Source organism: Melampsora larici-populina, assembly GCF_000204055.1.
Source record: "Melampsora larici-populina 98AG31 unplaced genomic scaffold MELLAscaffold_109, whole genome shotgun sequence".
NCBI classification, from domain to species: Eukaryota; Fungi; Basidiomycota; class Pucciniomycetes; order Pucciniales; family Melampsoraceae; genus Melampsora; species Melampsora laricis-populina.
In genome coordinates this window covers 108,544-123,933 of record NW_006768873.1, presented here as the reverse complement: position 1 = coordinate 123,933, position 15,390 = coordinate 108,544, and the positions used below count along the sequence as shown (strand labels likewise).

Here is a 15,390-nt window from a genome sequence, read left to right as displayed (position 1 = left end):
CTGCTTGAGCCCCCTCCTGAGATTTCTCTTACCACTGTTTGCTGCAACAAGGCTGGCACACATCAATGACTACTTGACTCTGTGATGTTTGATCATCTTTTTCTCTATCACCTTTGTCTGTTAGATTCTTGTGAGGCATAGTTTCATTTTTTGATAAGCCTCTGAGAGGGAAGGTGTACATACTAGCGCAGTCTATGTGACTGGGTGGGTGGGATAGATAGGAATGAGAAACCAATCTAGAGAGAAGCAGCAGAAACCAATATCTACCTACAAGCTTTGAGAAATCTGTTGAGAGTTCACAGAAGAATAGTAGGATGAGTTTGATTTGAGAGCATTCAATTTGGTCCGTAAAGAAAAAGATCAGAACAAAAAATAGAGGAAGAACAATATAAGGTAGAGCCCATCTATTTAACACACATATAACACTCCAAGCTATTAGAACCCCCTTTAACAACACCCAAGTCCAACCCCTGTGTTCAGCACATCAACCACTGTCACCAACTCAACTATCAATGGATCCAAAGCTTCTTTGCCACCAAAAATAACACAAAAGGAAAACCATGAAGCATTATTCTCATCATTAATTAATGCTTGCTCATTAAAAATCATCATTTGTAGAGTATCTTTTTTCCTTTCTCTCCCAAAACTTCTGTAGGATGTATCTCCGGCGTGGAGGAAGAACATTGAAAGCTGGTACCTGTATGCTACTGGTTTTTGGAAACAATATATCATCATACCACAAGTCTACAAGAAACCAAATGAACCCTTGGCTTAATGGATGTTTTGGGTGATCTCTACTTAGATAATTCAATATCTCTTTCAGATCAGACCACTCTTCTTCAGTCTTCACTCTTCCTGTTTTTTTCAATACTAAAGGATGATCAGTTTCTGAAAGATATTTGATCCATATGGAGAAATAATCCTTTAGGAATTCCCATCCACTTTGATATATGACATCCCAAGTTGAATTAACTTCCATTTCTGGATGCATCAGTCTCAAAATCCCCATAAATATTGGAGTCAATTCATATTGTGCTGTGCGTAGTACCTTGTGGACCATATCTGTATTGCCAATATCTGATCTTTTGAGATTAATTTTTGAATGAGATTCTCCATCTATGCCTGGCTGACTCATTGATTCTATATCATAATGAAGCTGTGAAAAAAAATGCAAAATCTTGGGTTTTTGAGCTACCTGTTGTCCTAGATACTCAAGACCATAGATAAAATCAGTTCTTGAGGTTCCTGAGCCAGAGTCTTTTCTTCTTTTGTCATGATTTGTTACCATGTTTTCCTGTTCATATTCAAGATTCTTACTCTTTTTATCTTTTTTGCGATATACAGTCTTCTCATCTCCTTTTTGTTTGTAACAGACATCAGACTGTTCCACAAATGACCAATAATCTTTCATGATTCCAGAAACCAAACATTTGTAGCTGGTTGTATCAGCCCACTCCTGAAGCTTTTGATATATGATTTTTGATGATGGTGGAACACCTTGTGAAAGATGCAATGTGTATTCAAGGAGGTTTCCAGGCTTTATATGACTGTGTGATTGTCTTTTTTGCCTTTCAGATAATTTGGTGATGTCTGCTTTTGGTGAAAATGAGAACTCTGTATTGAGATACCTTTGGAGATATTCCCACAGATCAAGAATCAATGAGTGCATCCATTCTGCTTCAACATGTCTTTGGAAGACTATCTTAAAAGCACCTAGGACCCCTGGGACAAAATGAGTTTGAAGTCTTTTAAAAGCTATTGTCTGTAAGTTGTGTATGACACTAGATGGTCCCACAGCATACTTGAACCTAGACCTTGAAGATTCTTTTAAACCTTCAAAAAAGTCCTCAATATTTTCAGAGATCTTGTATCTCTTGGCTAAAAGTAACCTGCATTGCCATTGCAGGACCGCATTAAATGTGTTTTCCTTTACATAGTAGTGATACTTTGGATCTTGTATCACTTGAATTTGTTTCTTATTTTTTCTGTTCTCTTGAAATTCAACTGTTGCTTTGCGCTTCTTTTTTAATGCTGAAAAAGTGAGGCTCAGAGCTTTTGGTTTGGTACCAGACCCTGTCGCTTCCCCCACATTTGGGTTAGACAATACCAAGGGCTCTATTGATTGGTGTTGATTGAGCCTTTCATGACTTGTTTCTGTTCCATCAGCTAATAAATAATTTTCTGTTGGTGATATATTGCTTTCTATGATGGGATTTGATTTCAATCCCATTTCTTGTTCAGCTTGATATATTTCTTCTTGGGTTGAAGGAACATTGAAAAGTTTCCTAAGCTCCAGCATATCAATTGGCTTTATGTCATCCAAGCTGTATGTAAGCTCATGTTTGAAATCATTCAGATTGTCACTAGCTGTTAATGGAGCTTTTGATTTTTGAGTTGAACTTGAAGGGCTATTGAGTGTTGGAGTTATAGTTTCAAATATTGGTTCTAAATCAAAGATGTCTGAGAAGGAACTCCCTAAGGAATGATCCTCACAGAAGGGGATGGAAACTACTGGAAGTAAGAAAAGATGCTTCAAGCTGATTAGGAATATTATGAAGATGATCATGATCAGATTTACTTCTCCTTTTTCAGTAGGGGATTGATGATATGAATTTTTTGTCTTCAAAGATTGAAACTGTAATCTTATGACCCGTCTTATATCGATTTTGAAGAATTTGTAGTACAGTTGTTTCAAGCTGCAGTGTCATGGAAGGTCTCATTACAATTTTTGCCACCTGAGTTGAACACAGAATACTCCTGGTTTCAGATTGTGAAACTGGGTCTATTTCATGAAAGAGTATCTGTTTTTAGCAGCCTTCCTTTGCTCCAAGCTGAATTGTGCTGTAACCAGCATTCCTTGTTCCAAATGCCAAATTGTGTATCTCAGTTGGTGATGTCTTGTTCACCCTGAGTCTCTCATGTCAGACTGTGCTTCTGTCACCCATCGTTTGGTCTGTCCCCCAGAAGTTTCCCAGCTGATTCAGGTGCAGGCCAGCCTAGGGAAGCCTTGGTTATATTCCAAAACCCCCATGAGAAACAGCAAGACCCCTTGTGACACCAAACTTGAGAGCTTCTTGCATGTACTTTTGTATAATTGCTTTTGTTGATTTTCTAAAGTGAAATCTTGTCTGGTTATTATGCAGAGTGCTCAATGTGACACCACACTAATTGAACCTCAGAGTCTGGCCCAAGAGAGTTGGCAACAGGTGCCTGGGGAGCTACTGAACACAGATTGGAGGCTTACCCATTGGAGTGAATGCTTAAATGAACATTTATGTAGAACATTGTCCTTGCATTGCTTTATCACACACTGCTTGGAATCAGTGAACTGAGATCAAAAGGTGTTTCCAAATTGGGTCAACCTTACTATCTTCCTACATATCAAGTTTTTAAAACAAGGCTTTTTTGTTGAGGAAGAAAGAAGTTTTGAACATTGGCAGTGAGACTCTGCTAAGGTAAGACCTGATTGTTTGCCCAAACTCAGGATTTGTTGGGGTCTATGTAGCAGTCAGCGGTTAATCAGAGCTTTGCAAATCCTCTAAAGTTGAGGACGAGACTGTTTGGGTTCAAGATGCTTAGAAGATTATGGAGTCATAAAACAATCTATCTCTAGAAGACAACAGTCACTGAGAATGAAGGGGCAAATTATCCCGTAAGAAAACTCCTGGATATTTAACATAGCTAGTAACTTGTAAAAGCAGTAGGATCAAACTATATATCTGAAAAGGGAAGATCTACGAGGCTCAAACAAGAATTGCGACTAATTATAAGAAATCACACGTTTGTTGTATAGATGTCTGTTAGCCAGTGACAATGAAACCAATAGGTGTTCTTGTATTGTAATCTGATGAAGTTTGTTCAGGTAAACTAGTATAAGGATCTTTTGGTAGAATTTGTTTTTCTTGTTTTCCTGGAGTCTTTGCTGATTTCTGATCAGTTAATTTGCGTCTGCTCAAGATTATTTTTCTACGTGAGTTAACTTTACATTCTATTAAAGTAGTACCATCACCGGAGAAATGATAGAATCCACCACACGTTACACACTCATCTAGATATCGCATCGTAACTGGCCACATCTCAGGTCGAGGTTTACCTTTATCATCCCATCCTTGTAATATTGTCTTCATTGGTTTTTCGAGATCCCAATGATGAATGAAGAGTGGGTTGATGAGGATATGACATCGAACGTCGGTTGTTGTAATCGAACCGACCCTATACTGTTGTTTAACTGTCACTCCCTCGATTCCCAGTGTTTTGTTCTGCGCGGTCATCGACTGAAATATATATCTATGTAAGTTGAGACGAGCGGTATGGAATGGTATACCTGATAATACGACAGGTAAATTTACAGGTTTGCCTTTTCCATAACGAACACAAAACACAGGTAGAATGATAAATTCGATTTCCGGAATATTTCGTAAACCGCCAATGAAGTAACCCTCATGAAAGAGATCGGAGGAGTTGATGAGATTGGACATGGATTCAACGTTTTTCACCTTGATCATCCATTCTCCTTGTGTCCACCCTAGATCTAGCGCTACAACTGATGTCACGACCACGCCAGTTGCGACAAGTGCTTCGACAACTGTGTCCAAGCTAGCAGATGATGGTTCTACAGTAACCCTGATATTGTACCAGCAATCCTTCTCCTGTACTTTACTACATGCGGACAGTGCTTTCATGTATTGATTCGCCCATAAACGTGAAATTGGTCGTAACTGAAGGGGATATTGCCCCGCAAACGATGGCGACGTATCCGGCGGACAATTCGTGTGTTCTATGTGGAAGTGTCGCAATCAGAAAACCGAAAGGTTAGTGAGAAGTCTATCAGATTGAAGGCCGATCTAGGTGGCTGTATGGCTGTAGAAGTCCAGGAGTTTCAAGATTGCCTGCAAACATGAAGAAGAATGCGGACACTTCGAACATCTGGTTGGGAATCTACTGACCTGATTTTGACGTCTTATTAGATTTACTTGAGGCTGGTTATTCCATTGATAAACAGAAAGTGCAAAAATGCATCCGAGATATCAATTGATGGGCACAAGCGCAGCTTGTTTGGTATATTCTTTTGTGAAATGTTGGTGCAGGGGCTACTACTTACAAGCTGTATTGGCCCTCGCTGTGAAGATTGAGCTAGACGGGTCTGATCAATGCACCGTGCCGATTGAAATAGTGAGAAACAGGTTCAGCGAGCAGTGACGAAAGAGATGACTGAGAGGTGAAGAGTCTACCGAGGTGTTCGTTGTTGAACTTTGATTTCTTCTTGGGCTTTTGATGATGATGTTGTGAATTCGAATGATCTTCATGTTTCAACTTTTTTGTCCTAGTTCGCTAAAGGCTCGCAATTGTGAAAAATTCATTATTGAGTCAATTCCATTACTGAATCTTTCGAAAGACCAAAGATGTTATGTTAGGCCTAACGAAAGGGAATATTTATGTGGGCTTGAACGCTGACTTTGCTGCGAGTTGAACCTATCATATTGAGAAAGTTGACCAAGACTCTTCGCCGAACCTTTGCGGATGAAATCTATGTTTGTTTTTTTCGGGCCTGACGATGGAAACCCGAGGTAGTGCAGAGATGTTCTTGAGGGTATGAGGGAGCGCAGAGCGCACAAAAAGGAAGTCGGGTGGTGTTCTGTTGAGAATGAGGATGGATGAATTGGAAATTCCAAATCCAAGCTTTTTTTTCGATTTTTGGTATCGCAGCAGCCTTTCCGCAGCACTTTTTTTTGGTGTGCACTCTGTAAAGCCATGTCAAGACAAGATATGATGTCACATTTCATCTCACGATTATGTATTTTGTATCTGCTGGCAATGGCATCTCATTCATCACAGACCCAGGGCCACAGCTACAAGTAGAAGCTTGAGCAAATGGAAGGCGCAAGTCGGAATAATCTCCTTTCTGCACTTGACACCGTCTTCATTTTCTGATAGATAAAAGTTGTACAAAAACCCGAAATTAAATGCTTATGTCGAGATTCGAGATTCAAGAAGATGCATCTTGCAACAAGGTCTAGCAAAAATCTACGACGTACCCAGAGTATCAAGGATACTGTTGCGTGCATATTTTTGGATACTGAAGATGTATGTAGATGAATATTCATATATAGTCCATGAATTTGGCTCGTGGCATGAAGATATAAGTCAAGTGGTTTGAATTTAAAGATTGTATCTGTGGTCAATCAACTGTTGAACAGGCTCCAAGCAATATCAGAATTGTTTTTCTTTGTTTCATCAGTTGGTCAAGTCAATTTTTGATTCGTACAACTTTAGACAGGATACTCACAGTGGTCTATCATTACAATCCTACAACTTCTCCTTTGATTGTCTGTTGAGGATCTTCAATATCATGCTGGTATTTTACATGAAATAAATTAAAATCTGAATATATTCTTTAGGACGTCACTTAGACTATGAAAGACCATTTGAAATCCTGGCCTTATCTTCCTTTGTTTGAGTTTACAATGTCTGTGGTACGCCAAACTCCTGCTCAACTCTTTGCATGGCCGGATTTGAACGTCGATTCATTCAAGTTTGAAAAAAATTAGACTGACTAGATACAATATAACTCAACATGTAACCAGAAAATTCACAGAAAATGACCAGTCTTTGAGCGCTTAGAAGTAAATGTCTTTTCAAGATGTAACAATAAATCCAATGTTTGTCTTTTTATCACTTGTTGAAGAAGCCGTAGGCAAGGGTGGATGTAGAGAAACAGAGGAAGGACGATCTTGCAGTGGCTTTAAACGTGATTTTGCCTTCTCAGCAGCCACTTCTTCTCGTCTCTCTATCAACATCCTGCGGTGGATGCGGGTAATACATTCGACTTCGGTGATCCCATCTTCTGCAAGGTGAAAAAAGCTGCCACAACATGAACACTCGTCAATATGCCGCATCGTCACTGGCCAAATTTCCGGTCGAGGTACGCCATCATTATCCCAACCCTGTAAGACTAATTTCATCGGATTTTCGAAATCCCACTCGTGGACACAACTCGGGTCGATGGCGACATGACATCTCAAGTCGTTAGTCCGAACCCCACGGATCATATATCTCTCTTTCACCAATACTTGTCGGATTCCAAGGTTCTTGTTCCGAGCCGTGATGGCCTCGTAAAGGTACTGATCAAGATTGAGGTCCGAGTCGTAAAATGGAATTCCCATCAAGACAATAGGTACCAGTACGGAGTCGGCCTCGTTATCTGTCTCCGTAGAGTATATAACGGGAATTACGATAAATTCTATTTTAGGGATTCGGCCGGCACCTAGAAAGTATCCCTTAGAATACCGGAGATCTGAACCCGCAAGTCCACAAATGGATGCACGGCGTGGAATATAAAACATCCAGTCTCCCTTAGCCCATCCCGTAGCCAGTGTGATTACGTTTTTTACATCGATTTTAGCGCGGCGAAAAGTTCTCAAAATGAGTTCCAGTGCATTGGAAGCTGGTTTTCCCACGAATCTGATGTTGTACCAGCAGGGGACATCTGGCTGCCCACTGCATGGACCGAATGATTTCATGTATCGAAGGATCCATAAGTGAGAGATGGGTCGTAATGTGAAGGGATAGCTTGGAGAGGGGATCCTACCAGCGTTTAAGAGGTCTATGTGAGTGAACATGATGAGATACGGAGAATGTGCAAAAAAAATCCATTGATTAGCTATGATGTAGAAATCAGAAGTAAGGAAGTCGTTCTACATCAGAGAGCATTCGTTGCGTTAGGATCAAATTTACCTGTGGAGATCAACAAAGTCGTCAGGAGTGATGCAGTCACGTGACTTGTGAAGTAGAACTACTCACCTCGAGCCTTTTTTTGCTTCCCTGTTTCCTTTTGGTTGGCCCGTTTTCCGGCCCCTTTTTTCGCTTCTGAGACAGGTGTAAAAGCAAGAATGGTGCATTATTGATCAGCTTATAGGTAGAGTAACGGAGCACGGGTTATATCAGAGGTGGCCTTAATCACTCGATTCACCTTCACTGTCCATAGATGGGGGCGCTTCAGCTGCAGCAACATTTCAAGATCATTGTCAGTACATACTACAAAATGCAAAATCAAGCAATCCAATTCAAGACTTACGATATACTAGACTTTGTGCTACCTCAGCTTCAGGTTCATTGGTGGGCTCTTGAACACGTTTGCGTGGTTTCGATTTCTTTGAACACTTCTGTGTGGATGGTTCATTTCTTTCATCCAGTGAGTTTGACATTCGAGTTCCCTAAATGCTCAAATAACAAAATCTTTGATCGAACACTTTGATAATAATCTAGACTTTGAGAAGAGAGGAGGTACTTCTTCGCTGGACGTGGCCTTTTGTTTCAAGTAGACTCGCTGGGGCGTATTTCAAAGGCCGTTGAGCTCAAATTTATATGTATGGGTGACGGTCGAAGTGAGTGTGATTTATCTTTCGAGTTGCCAAAAGTTATTTACAAAGCGAGTCTTGCAAGAAAAACTACCTCGAAAATCAAAATTATACCAAATGGGAACTAGCTTTCACCGGTGACAGAGGTTCACACGTGGGACATAGATGGCAATTCTGGTGTGCATAAACATCAGTTCGAACGTCATAAGAAATCAGAATTCTCAACTTCCTACGAGATCATTGTGAGAGCGTCCAGATACCATTGGCGAGTCGACTGCAAGACACAAAACCTTTGAAGCCTTGGCTGTCAAATTGTAGTTTACAGCCGGAAAAAGAGTACACAGGGCTGGCACGGCTGGCACCTAAGATCTGGTAGCCACGGTGTGTTTATATCTTTGCGTTGGCCACAGATGTATATCAAAGAAACCAGCATTCCTAGTTGCGGAAAATGACCATTGCATGTACTTTCTTTTGTTCTCCAATCGTGTTACCTCTTATCATCCAGCTTGGACTGGCTCAGCATTTAAGTATTCTTGATCCGAGTGATATCACACATTTATCGATCATAGTAGTCAAAAAGAGCTCTTTTGATCGCAGCGACATTCATCCTGGATGATGATTGCGGGGCACCTTGAGTTATCATGAAAAACAGTCTCAGACAAGCCTACAACATACTTTAACCCAATCAATCTCGCAATTTTATGTTATTCCAAAATAATTACGCACAGCAAACGTTCATACCACGCTCCAACTGTGACTTTCCTTTCTACCCCATTGAGTTCTGTTCTTTCAATTCTGATCTCAACCCTTCACCATCACCGATGTCTTTATTTCCTACTCGAGCCATCTTCGTACTGAGCCCGGGTGCTGAACCCAAACTGATTGATGTCGGCTTGAGGCGGCATACTCTCCAGCCTACAGAAGTGATGATCGAGAACTCAGCTTCAGGCCTTTGTCACTCTGATATCAACCTCATGAATGGACATGTACCACGATTTACCTTCCCGCTGATACCAGGTCATGAGGTACGTCGGTTCCGGGTTTGTTGTGTGGCGGCTCCATTGATAAGACGATCCCAAAGAGAAGTGATACTGATACAATGTCAAAAAAGGGCGCCGGAGTAGTAATGGAAATCGGAAAGGAAGTTGTAGGCCTGGCAGTTGGAGATCAGGTCTTGACGTCTTGGTCTTACTGTGGAAAGTGTCGAATGTGTGAACGTGGACGTCCTAGTGTATGCGAAGAGTGGTCAGTGGCTCTTGTCTTTCACTGCTGTTCTCTTCAGCGCTCGTATAATAACAACTCGACGGTTCTTGAGTACAATTTAGGCAATCAAGGAATTTGAGCGGATCGAGAGCTGATGGCTCAGCTGCTTTTGAAACTCTCAATAATCCTCCACCAGATGAGAAAATCGGATCTCAAATGATTGGTCAAGCAGCCTTGGCAAAGCATATGATTGTGGAGCAGTCAAGTGTATGAGTCTCATCACGTCCACTTCAAAACCCTTCCATGTGTCCATTTCTGAACTTTTGCTTTGTGAATTAACTTTATCAATATCCGGTTTGTTTGCAGTGTACCAAAATTCAAACCTCACTCAGTAAATCTGATCTAGATTGGCTGGCTCCACTCGGTTGTGGATTTATAACGGGTGCTGGGACGGTTTTCAATTGTCTCCCAAAACCTATCAAATCAGGTTCAACAATTGCAGTATTTGGAGTTGGTGCTGTAGGCTGTTCAGCCTTGATGGCTGCTAAATCGGTTAGTCGGCTTTCAATCTATCCAACATACACTTCTTGATCAAGCAAGGTGATTTCCACATCATAAGGCACTTCGGGAATTGAATTGGAAGATCTTTTACTTGTCAATCTTTACATAGCTCGATTTGTTTGAGGAGATTATAGCTATCGATATTCATCCTGAACGATTAGAGCTTGCAAAAAGTTTGGGAGCGACTTCAGTCGTTTTATCCGATGGAACAAAGGATGTTTCCCCTCAAGTTCGATCAAAGACCGCAAAGTCGTTAGGAGTAGATTATATGATCGAATGTACCGGTTTATCTAGCTGTGGGTGATTCCGGGCAACTGAGCTTTTCAAGAGAAACTCGTCTTTTTCATCTTTCATCATATCTTTACATCTCTAGGTATGAAAGAAGCGTATGCATCATTAGTCAACGGTGGGATGTTGTGCTTGGTTGGCATTGCTCGTCCAGGGACTAAGCTGGATATCGAGGGTAATCGCAATGAATTTGTCATGTGCTGTGAACAGTGACAGTGTCTAAAATTATTTGCTTTCTTGAATGCATAGTTGTTACCATGGTTAGCGATATGAAATCACTCCGAGGATGCCTTCAAGGCGATTGTGTACCATCAGATTTGATTCAAAAACTAATCCAGTTGAACAAAGAAGGTATGGCCTTTACTATGAGCAACGTTCATTCTACGCAAGATCAAGGTTGAAAAATTATCTGCCATCCTTTTTTTGTTTATCATTTAGGTCAATTTCCATTTTATCAATTGTGCAAAAAGTACCCTATTGAAAACTTTACAGAAGCTATGAATGATATGACAACTGGAAAAGTCATCAAGCCTATTTGTTGAGTTACTCTTTTTCAAGATCTATAGTATCTGCTGATGTATTTCACGACAAGTTTTCTTGCTAATCTACTTTTTCTACCTACCAGTGGTTTGGGATTAAGCGTGCAATTTTTCTTCATTATTCGTGTATTAACTCTCTACAGGTGTTAAAAGATCATATATTATTATCTTGTATGCTATTGCTAACTGATGGCTTACAGAACCATTCCCTGGAGGAAGAGAAGTGCAACATATACATGGCTTGCTAAGTGGTACATCCCAGACCCCAGACCTTGGTTTGCCTCTGACTCTTGTGATGACTTTTTGGAAGACCTTATATCATTTGCCTGAGGTAATCAAAAACCTGTTCATGCATGCTTCAAACCCTGCCTGGAAACAGGCTGTGCAAATTGCTGATCAGCACAAGGAAACAGGACTACAATGGTTCATCTAAATTTGTAGTTTAGTGTGGCATTTATGTTAAATCATCTGGTGGGGTTTTCATATCCTGCAATATTGTTCTGTTTGATTTTTGTGCTATGCTTTGGAACTTAACCAAGTCCAACTCATGTTGAGGTGTACCAGCCAGTTCAAATGGCAGCACACAAAAACAATGAAATTAGATGAGTTGCTCTGCTTTGTTATCTCTTGGCAAGCACATTGGCCGTCCATGCATTGTGTTTGACATGATTTGTGAATTTTTCATGTATCTTTTGCGTTTGTAGTTTGGGTTGATATCTTTGCTAGGATTGGTACAATGTCATTGTCTCTACATCACATTTTCTTGGTGAAATTTGATAATGGCAATTGGTGCAATGAAATATACCTATCACAGAGATAAAGTTGAAAATACACATGAAATGCCACAAATTCAATGTCAAAAATGAACAAGTCTTAATCCCAAACCACTGAATAGAAAAGGAAATCAATAAGAAAGAATGTTTCAAAAGAGGTGATCATGTATAGGAACAGGAATGACTCAACAAATAGGCTTGATAACCTTTCCAGTCTTCATATCATTCATAGCTTCTCCAAATTTGTCAATAGGATACTTTTTGCACAATTGATAAAATGGAAATTGACCTAAGTGTGGACCCACAAAAAGTGTGGCAAACAATTTGTCAATTCTTTCTTAAAATGCGTCTATTTTCTGATAAAGCTCTTACCTTCTTTGTTTAACTGAATGAGTCTTGGGATCAAATCTGATGGTACACAATCACCTTCGAGACATCCTTGAACCGTTTTCATATCATTTACATGGGCTAGAGCTGGAAATCAGATCAAGCAAAGTGTGATCAATGGCAATAAATATCAAAAGATGAGAAATGTTTGACTGGATCACTAACGATCAAAATCCATCTTAGTCCCTGGACGAGCAATGCCAACCAAACACAACATCCCACCGTTGGCCAATGATCCATAAGCCTCCTTCATACCTAGAGAAGATTAGCGAAAACGTGATTGGTTCCCCGGTCCTGACATCGCAATTTCTCGAAATGACTCACAACTGGATAGGCCGGTACATTCAATTGCATAATCTACTCCTACCAACTTTTCTGTCTTTGCTTTCACTTGAGGTGAAACATCATTTGTTCCATCAGATAAAACAACTGATGTTGCTCCTAAACTTTTTGCAAGCTCTAATCGTCTAGGATGGATATCGATAGCGACAATTTCCTCAAAGATATCAACCTGAAGGAAGAAAAGACACAACACAGGCTCAGATCCGAGCTCTCACTTTCAATTCATAGATTGAACGCTAACGGACGGATTTGGCAGCCATCAAGGCTGCACATCCTACAGCTCCAACTCCAAACACTGCGATTGTGGAGCCCGATTTGATTGGTTTTGGGATGCAATTGAAAATTGTGCCAGCGCCCGTTATGAATCCACAGCCGAGGGGAGCTAACCAATCTAGATCAGATTTACTGACTGGGGCTGGAAGTTTGACACACTTTAAACTCAACGATCATGGAACATAAGAAATTTGAAAAGCAAAAGATCAGTAAGCTGGAGTGATTCAAAAGAGACAAAAGGATCATGTATATGGAAAGAAATGGGGTGGAGAGTCAGAAGTTCCATACGCTTGACTGCTCCACGATCATATGCTTTGCCAAGGCTGCTTGACCAATCAGTTGAGATCCGATTTTCTCATCTGGTGGAGGATCATTGAGAGTTTCAAAAGCAGCTGAGCCATCAGCTCTCGATCCACTCAAATTCCTTGATTGCCTAAATTGTACTCAAGAACCGTCGAATCGTTATTATGCGAGCGCTGAAGAGAACCACAGTAGAGCCACTGACCACTCTTCGCATACACTAGGACGTCCACGTTCACACATTCGACACTTTCCACAGTAAGACCAAGACGTCAAGACCTGATCGCCAACTGCCAGGCCAACAACTTCCTTTCCTATTTCCATTACCACTCCGGCGCCCTTTTTTGACATCATTTCAGTATCACTTCTCTTTGAGATCGTCTTGCCAATGAAGCGGCCACACGAAAAAGCCGGAAGCGACGCACCTCATGACCAGGTATTACCGGAAAGGTAAATTGCGGTAGATGACCATCCATAAGAATGAGATCAGAGTGACAGAGACCTGAAGCTGAGTTCTCGATGATCACTTCTGTCGGCTGGAGAGTATCTCGCTTGAAGCCGACATCAATCAATTTTGGTTCAGCACCGGGGCTTTGTACGAATATGGCTCGAGTAGGAAATGGAGACATTGGGAGAGGCTAGGATGGAAATTGAAAGCACCCAATGGAATTTCTTTTGAAAACATTCACATCACAGTCTTTGAGTTAGCTATGTATGATGACACGCTGCGCGCGGGTGAATTGGATTGGCAAGAGGGTTAAAGGTTCATTTGCGATAAACCCACGGAAGGTTCGTCTGAAAGTGGTTTGTAGACATGTGCTGTGCATTGATCATATTCAGAGACGAAGGGCATGACGCTGTCAAAGGATTTATCAAATGGGATCATGTACATGAAGTTATAACATAATCAAAATTCAGACTTCGTTCAATAACCAAAACTGGATGATGGCATCGCCGGAGGAGGAAAGAAAACAGTCAAGGGTCAGCATCTGTGAGCAAGGATAGTGGTATTTCAAAAAGGGAAAGATAGCGGTTAAGAGCAAGGTATCAGGTTAATAACGCAGGAAGTTTTGAGTTCGTCATATAACAACGAATCGTCAATAAGATATCTCAAGTAGAATTGATTTTATACTAAGCTCATCATTCTTGCTCTTGCGATTTGTAGGTGAAAATTGGATACGGCAGAGGATAAAGAAGTGCTTACATTAGAGTCTTGATATTGGTTCGGTTTGCTTCCGTTCTGTCGAAGGGAGGGGGGATGAAGGTGCTGCACAAGGGGACCACGCATCACAATTGGTGGGGCTGTCGTATCTTAAAAAGGATTGTCGGCTTTCTGGCTCACTTGTGGTCCTGAGGCTGCCGAGCTGTGTAACTTGAATGACAGGTCTGTGAGTACCATTGCTTCACAGACAAGTCACAGCTATTTGACACCGCGGGAATAATTTAGGCACCCCTGGCCCGAAGAAAAAATATTTTTCAGCGTCCGCAACTTCCTTCAATCGTGAATTTCGTTCGCAATACGTTCACAATGGGTTCACAGGTTCCCCTCGAGCGATACCATACACAACATAACACACAGAGCAACAGCTCACCTGGAATTGCTGTCATGCAACCATTCTGCCAAACTTAACAAAGTCCCTCGCCAAAGGCCCGAGCCCCAGCGAGGGACTTACCCCATAAACTGGAATCCTGGCGTGAGAAGTAGCCTGTATTGGCTCAAAAAACACTACTTTGAATTCTTTGATTTGTTCCTAAATAAACAGGTCTCGGAGGTAAATAAAAGGATGATGGCAAATATTCATTACATATGAGCCAATTGCAAGCTTCCCCAAATCTGGTCTGGAACTTGGGCTACTAGGGAATCAAAAATGGGTCTGTTTTCAATTTTCAGCAGCGGCGAGCCGGCTCAAAGCCTGTATTTCTCAGAAAGCGGTCAAAATAATTGATCTTCAACTACTCAAAAAGATAACTTCCCAGAAAGATAGAAAGGAGTTTGCAATTGGTACATATGTAATGGTCCCTTGCCATTTTCTTCTTTCTTTGTTGCAAGACATGTTTGTTGAGAGAGAAAAAAAACAAACAGATGTAGAGAATTTGGAGCAAATACAGCTCACTTCTCACGCCAGGATTCCAGTTTATGGGGTAAGTCCCTCGCTGGGGCTCGGGCCTTTGGCGAGGGACTTTGTTAAGTTTGCCATTCTGCCAGCTCTGACAGTGAGCCTGGAGCCAAAGATATGAATGAGATCAATGATAGTTGATACTGTGAATGGGAGTATTGGCTATGTATACATGCTTTACACACACAGCAAATAGACAGGGCATCTCGAGGGGAACCTGTGAACCCATTGTGAACGTATTGCGAACAAA

The 15,390-nt window shown here is 41.1% G+C and overlaps 5 protein-coding genes across 5 annotated transcripts; 1 reads left to right on the top strand and 4 right to left on the bottom strand.

Annotated features, from left to right (window-relative positions):
- Nucleotides 1–924: 924 nt before the first annotated feature.
- MELLADRAFT_114073 (uncharacterized protein) lies at nt 925–2,566 on the bottom strand (the record flags this gene model as incomplete). The annotated part of the gene is made up of 3 exons (XM_007418866.1): nt 925–981; nt 1,049–1,156; nt 1,196–2,566. 3 exons carry the CDS (start codon nt 2,564–2,566, stop codon nt 925–927), a joined length of 1,536 nt encoding a protein of 511 aa, XP_007418928.1.
- A 1,234-nt stretch (nt 2,567–3,800) lies between these two features.
- Nucleotides 3,801–5,360, bottom strand: MELLADRAFT_114072 (uncharacterized protein; the record flags this gene model as incomplete). The annotated part of the gene is made up of 4 exons (XM_007418865.1): nt 3,801–4,777; nt 4,947–4,979; nt 5,102–5,143; nt 5,315–5,360. 4 exons carry the CDS (start codon nt 5,358–5,360, stop codon nt 3,801–3,803), a joined length of 1,098 nt encoding a protein of 365 aa, XP_007418927.1.
- Nucleotides 5,361–6,635: 1,275 nt separating this feature from the next.
- On the bottom strand, nt 6,636–8,204 carry MELLADRAFT_84237 (uncharacterized protein; the record flags this gene model as incomplete). The annotated part of the gene is made up of 4 exons (XM_007418864.1): nt 6,636–7,603; nt 7,801–7,863; nt 7,970–7,999; nt 8,075–8,204. The coding sequence occupies 4 exons, from the start codon at nt 8,202–8,204 to the stop codon at nt 6,636–6,638; spliced, it is 1,191 nt and encodes a 396-aa protein (XP_007418926.1).
- Nucleotides 8,205–9,178: 974 nt separating this feature from the next.
- MELLADRAFT_41155 (uncharacterized protein) lies at nt 9,179–10,951 on the top strand (the record flags this gene model as incomplete). Its single annotated transcript, XM_007418851.1, has 8 exons — nt 9,179–9,382; nt 9,469–9,602; nt 9,683–9,827; nt 9,927–10,112; nt 10,231–10,417; nt 10,495–10,584; nt 10,659–10,760; nt 10,848–10,951. The coding sequence occupies 8 exons, from the start codon at nt 9,179–9,181 to the stop codon at nt 10,949–10,951; spliced, it is 1,152 nt and encodes a 383-aa protein (XP_007418913.1).
- Nucleotides 10,952–11,713: 762 nt separating this feature from the next.
- On the bottom strand, nt 11,714–13,652 carry MELLADRAFT_51144 (uncharacterized protein; the record flags this gene model as incomplete). Its single annotated transcript, XM_007418853.1, has 9 exons — nt 11,714–11,835; nt 11,912–12,010; nt 12,094–12,195; nt 12,274–12,363; nt 12,433–12,619; nt 12,696–12,881; nt 13,012–13,156; nt 13,229–13,362; nt 13,449–13,652. 9 exons carry the CDS (start codon nt 13,650–13,652, stop codon nt 11,822–11,824), a joined length of 1,161 nt encoding a protein of 386 aa, XP_007418915.1.
- Nucleotides 13,653–15,390: the final 1,738 nt, after the last annotated feature.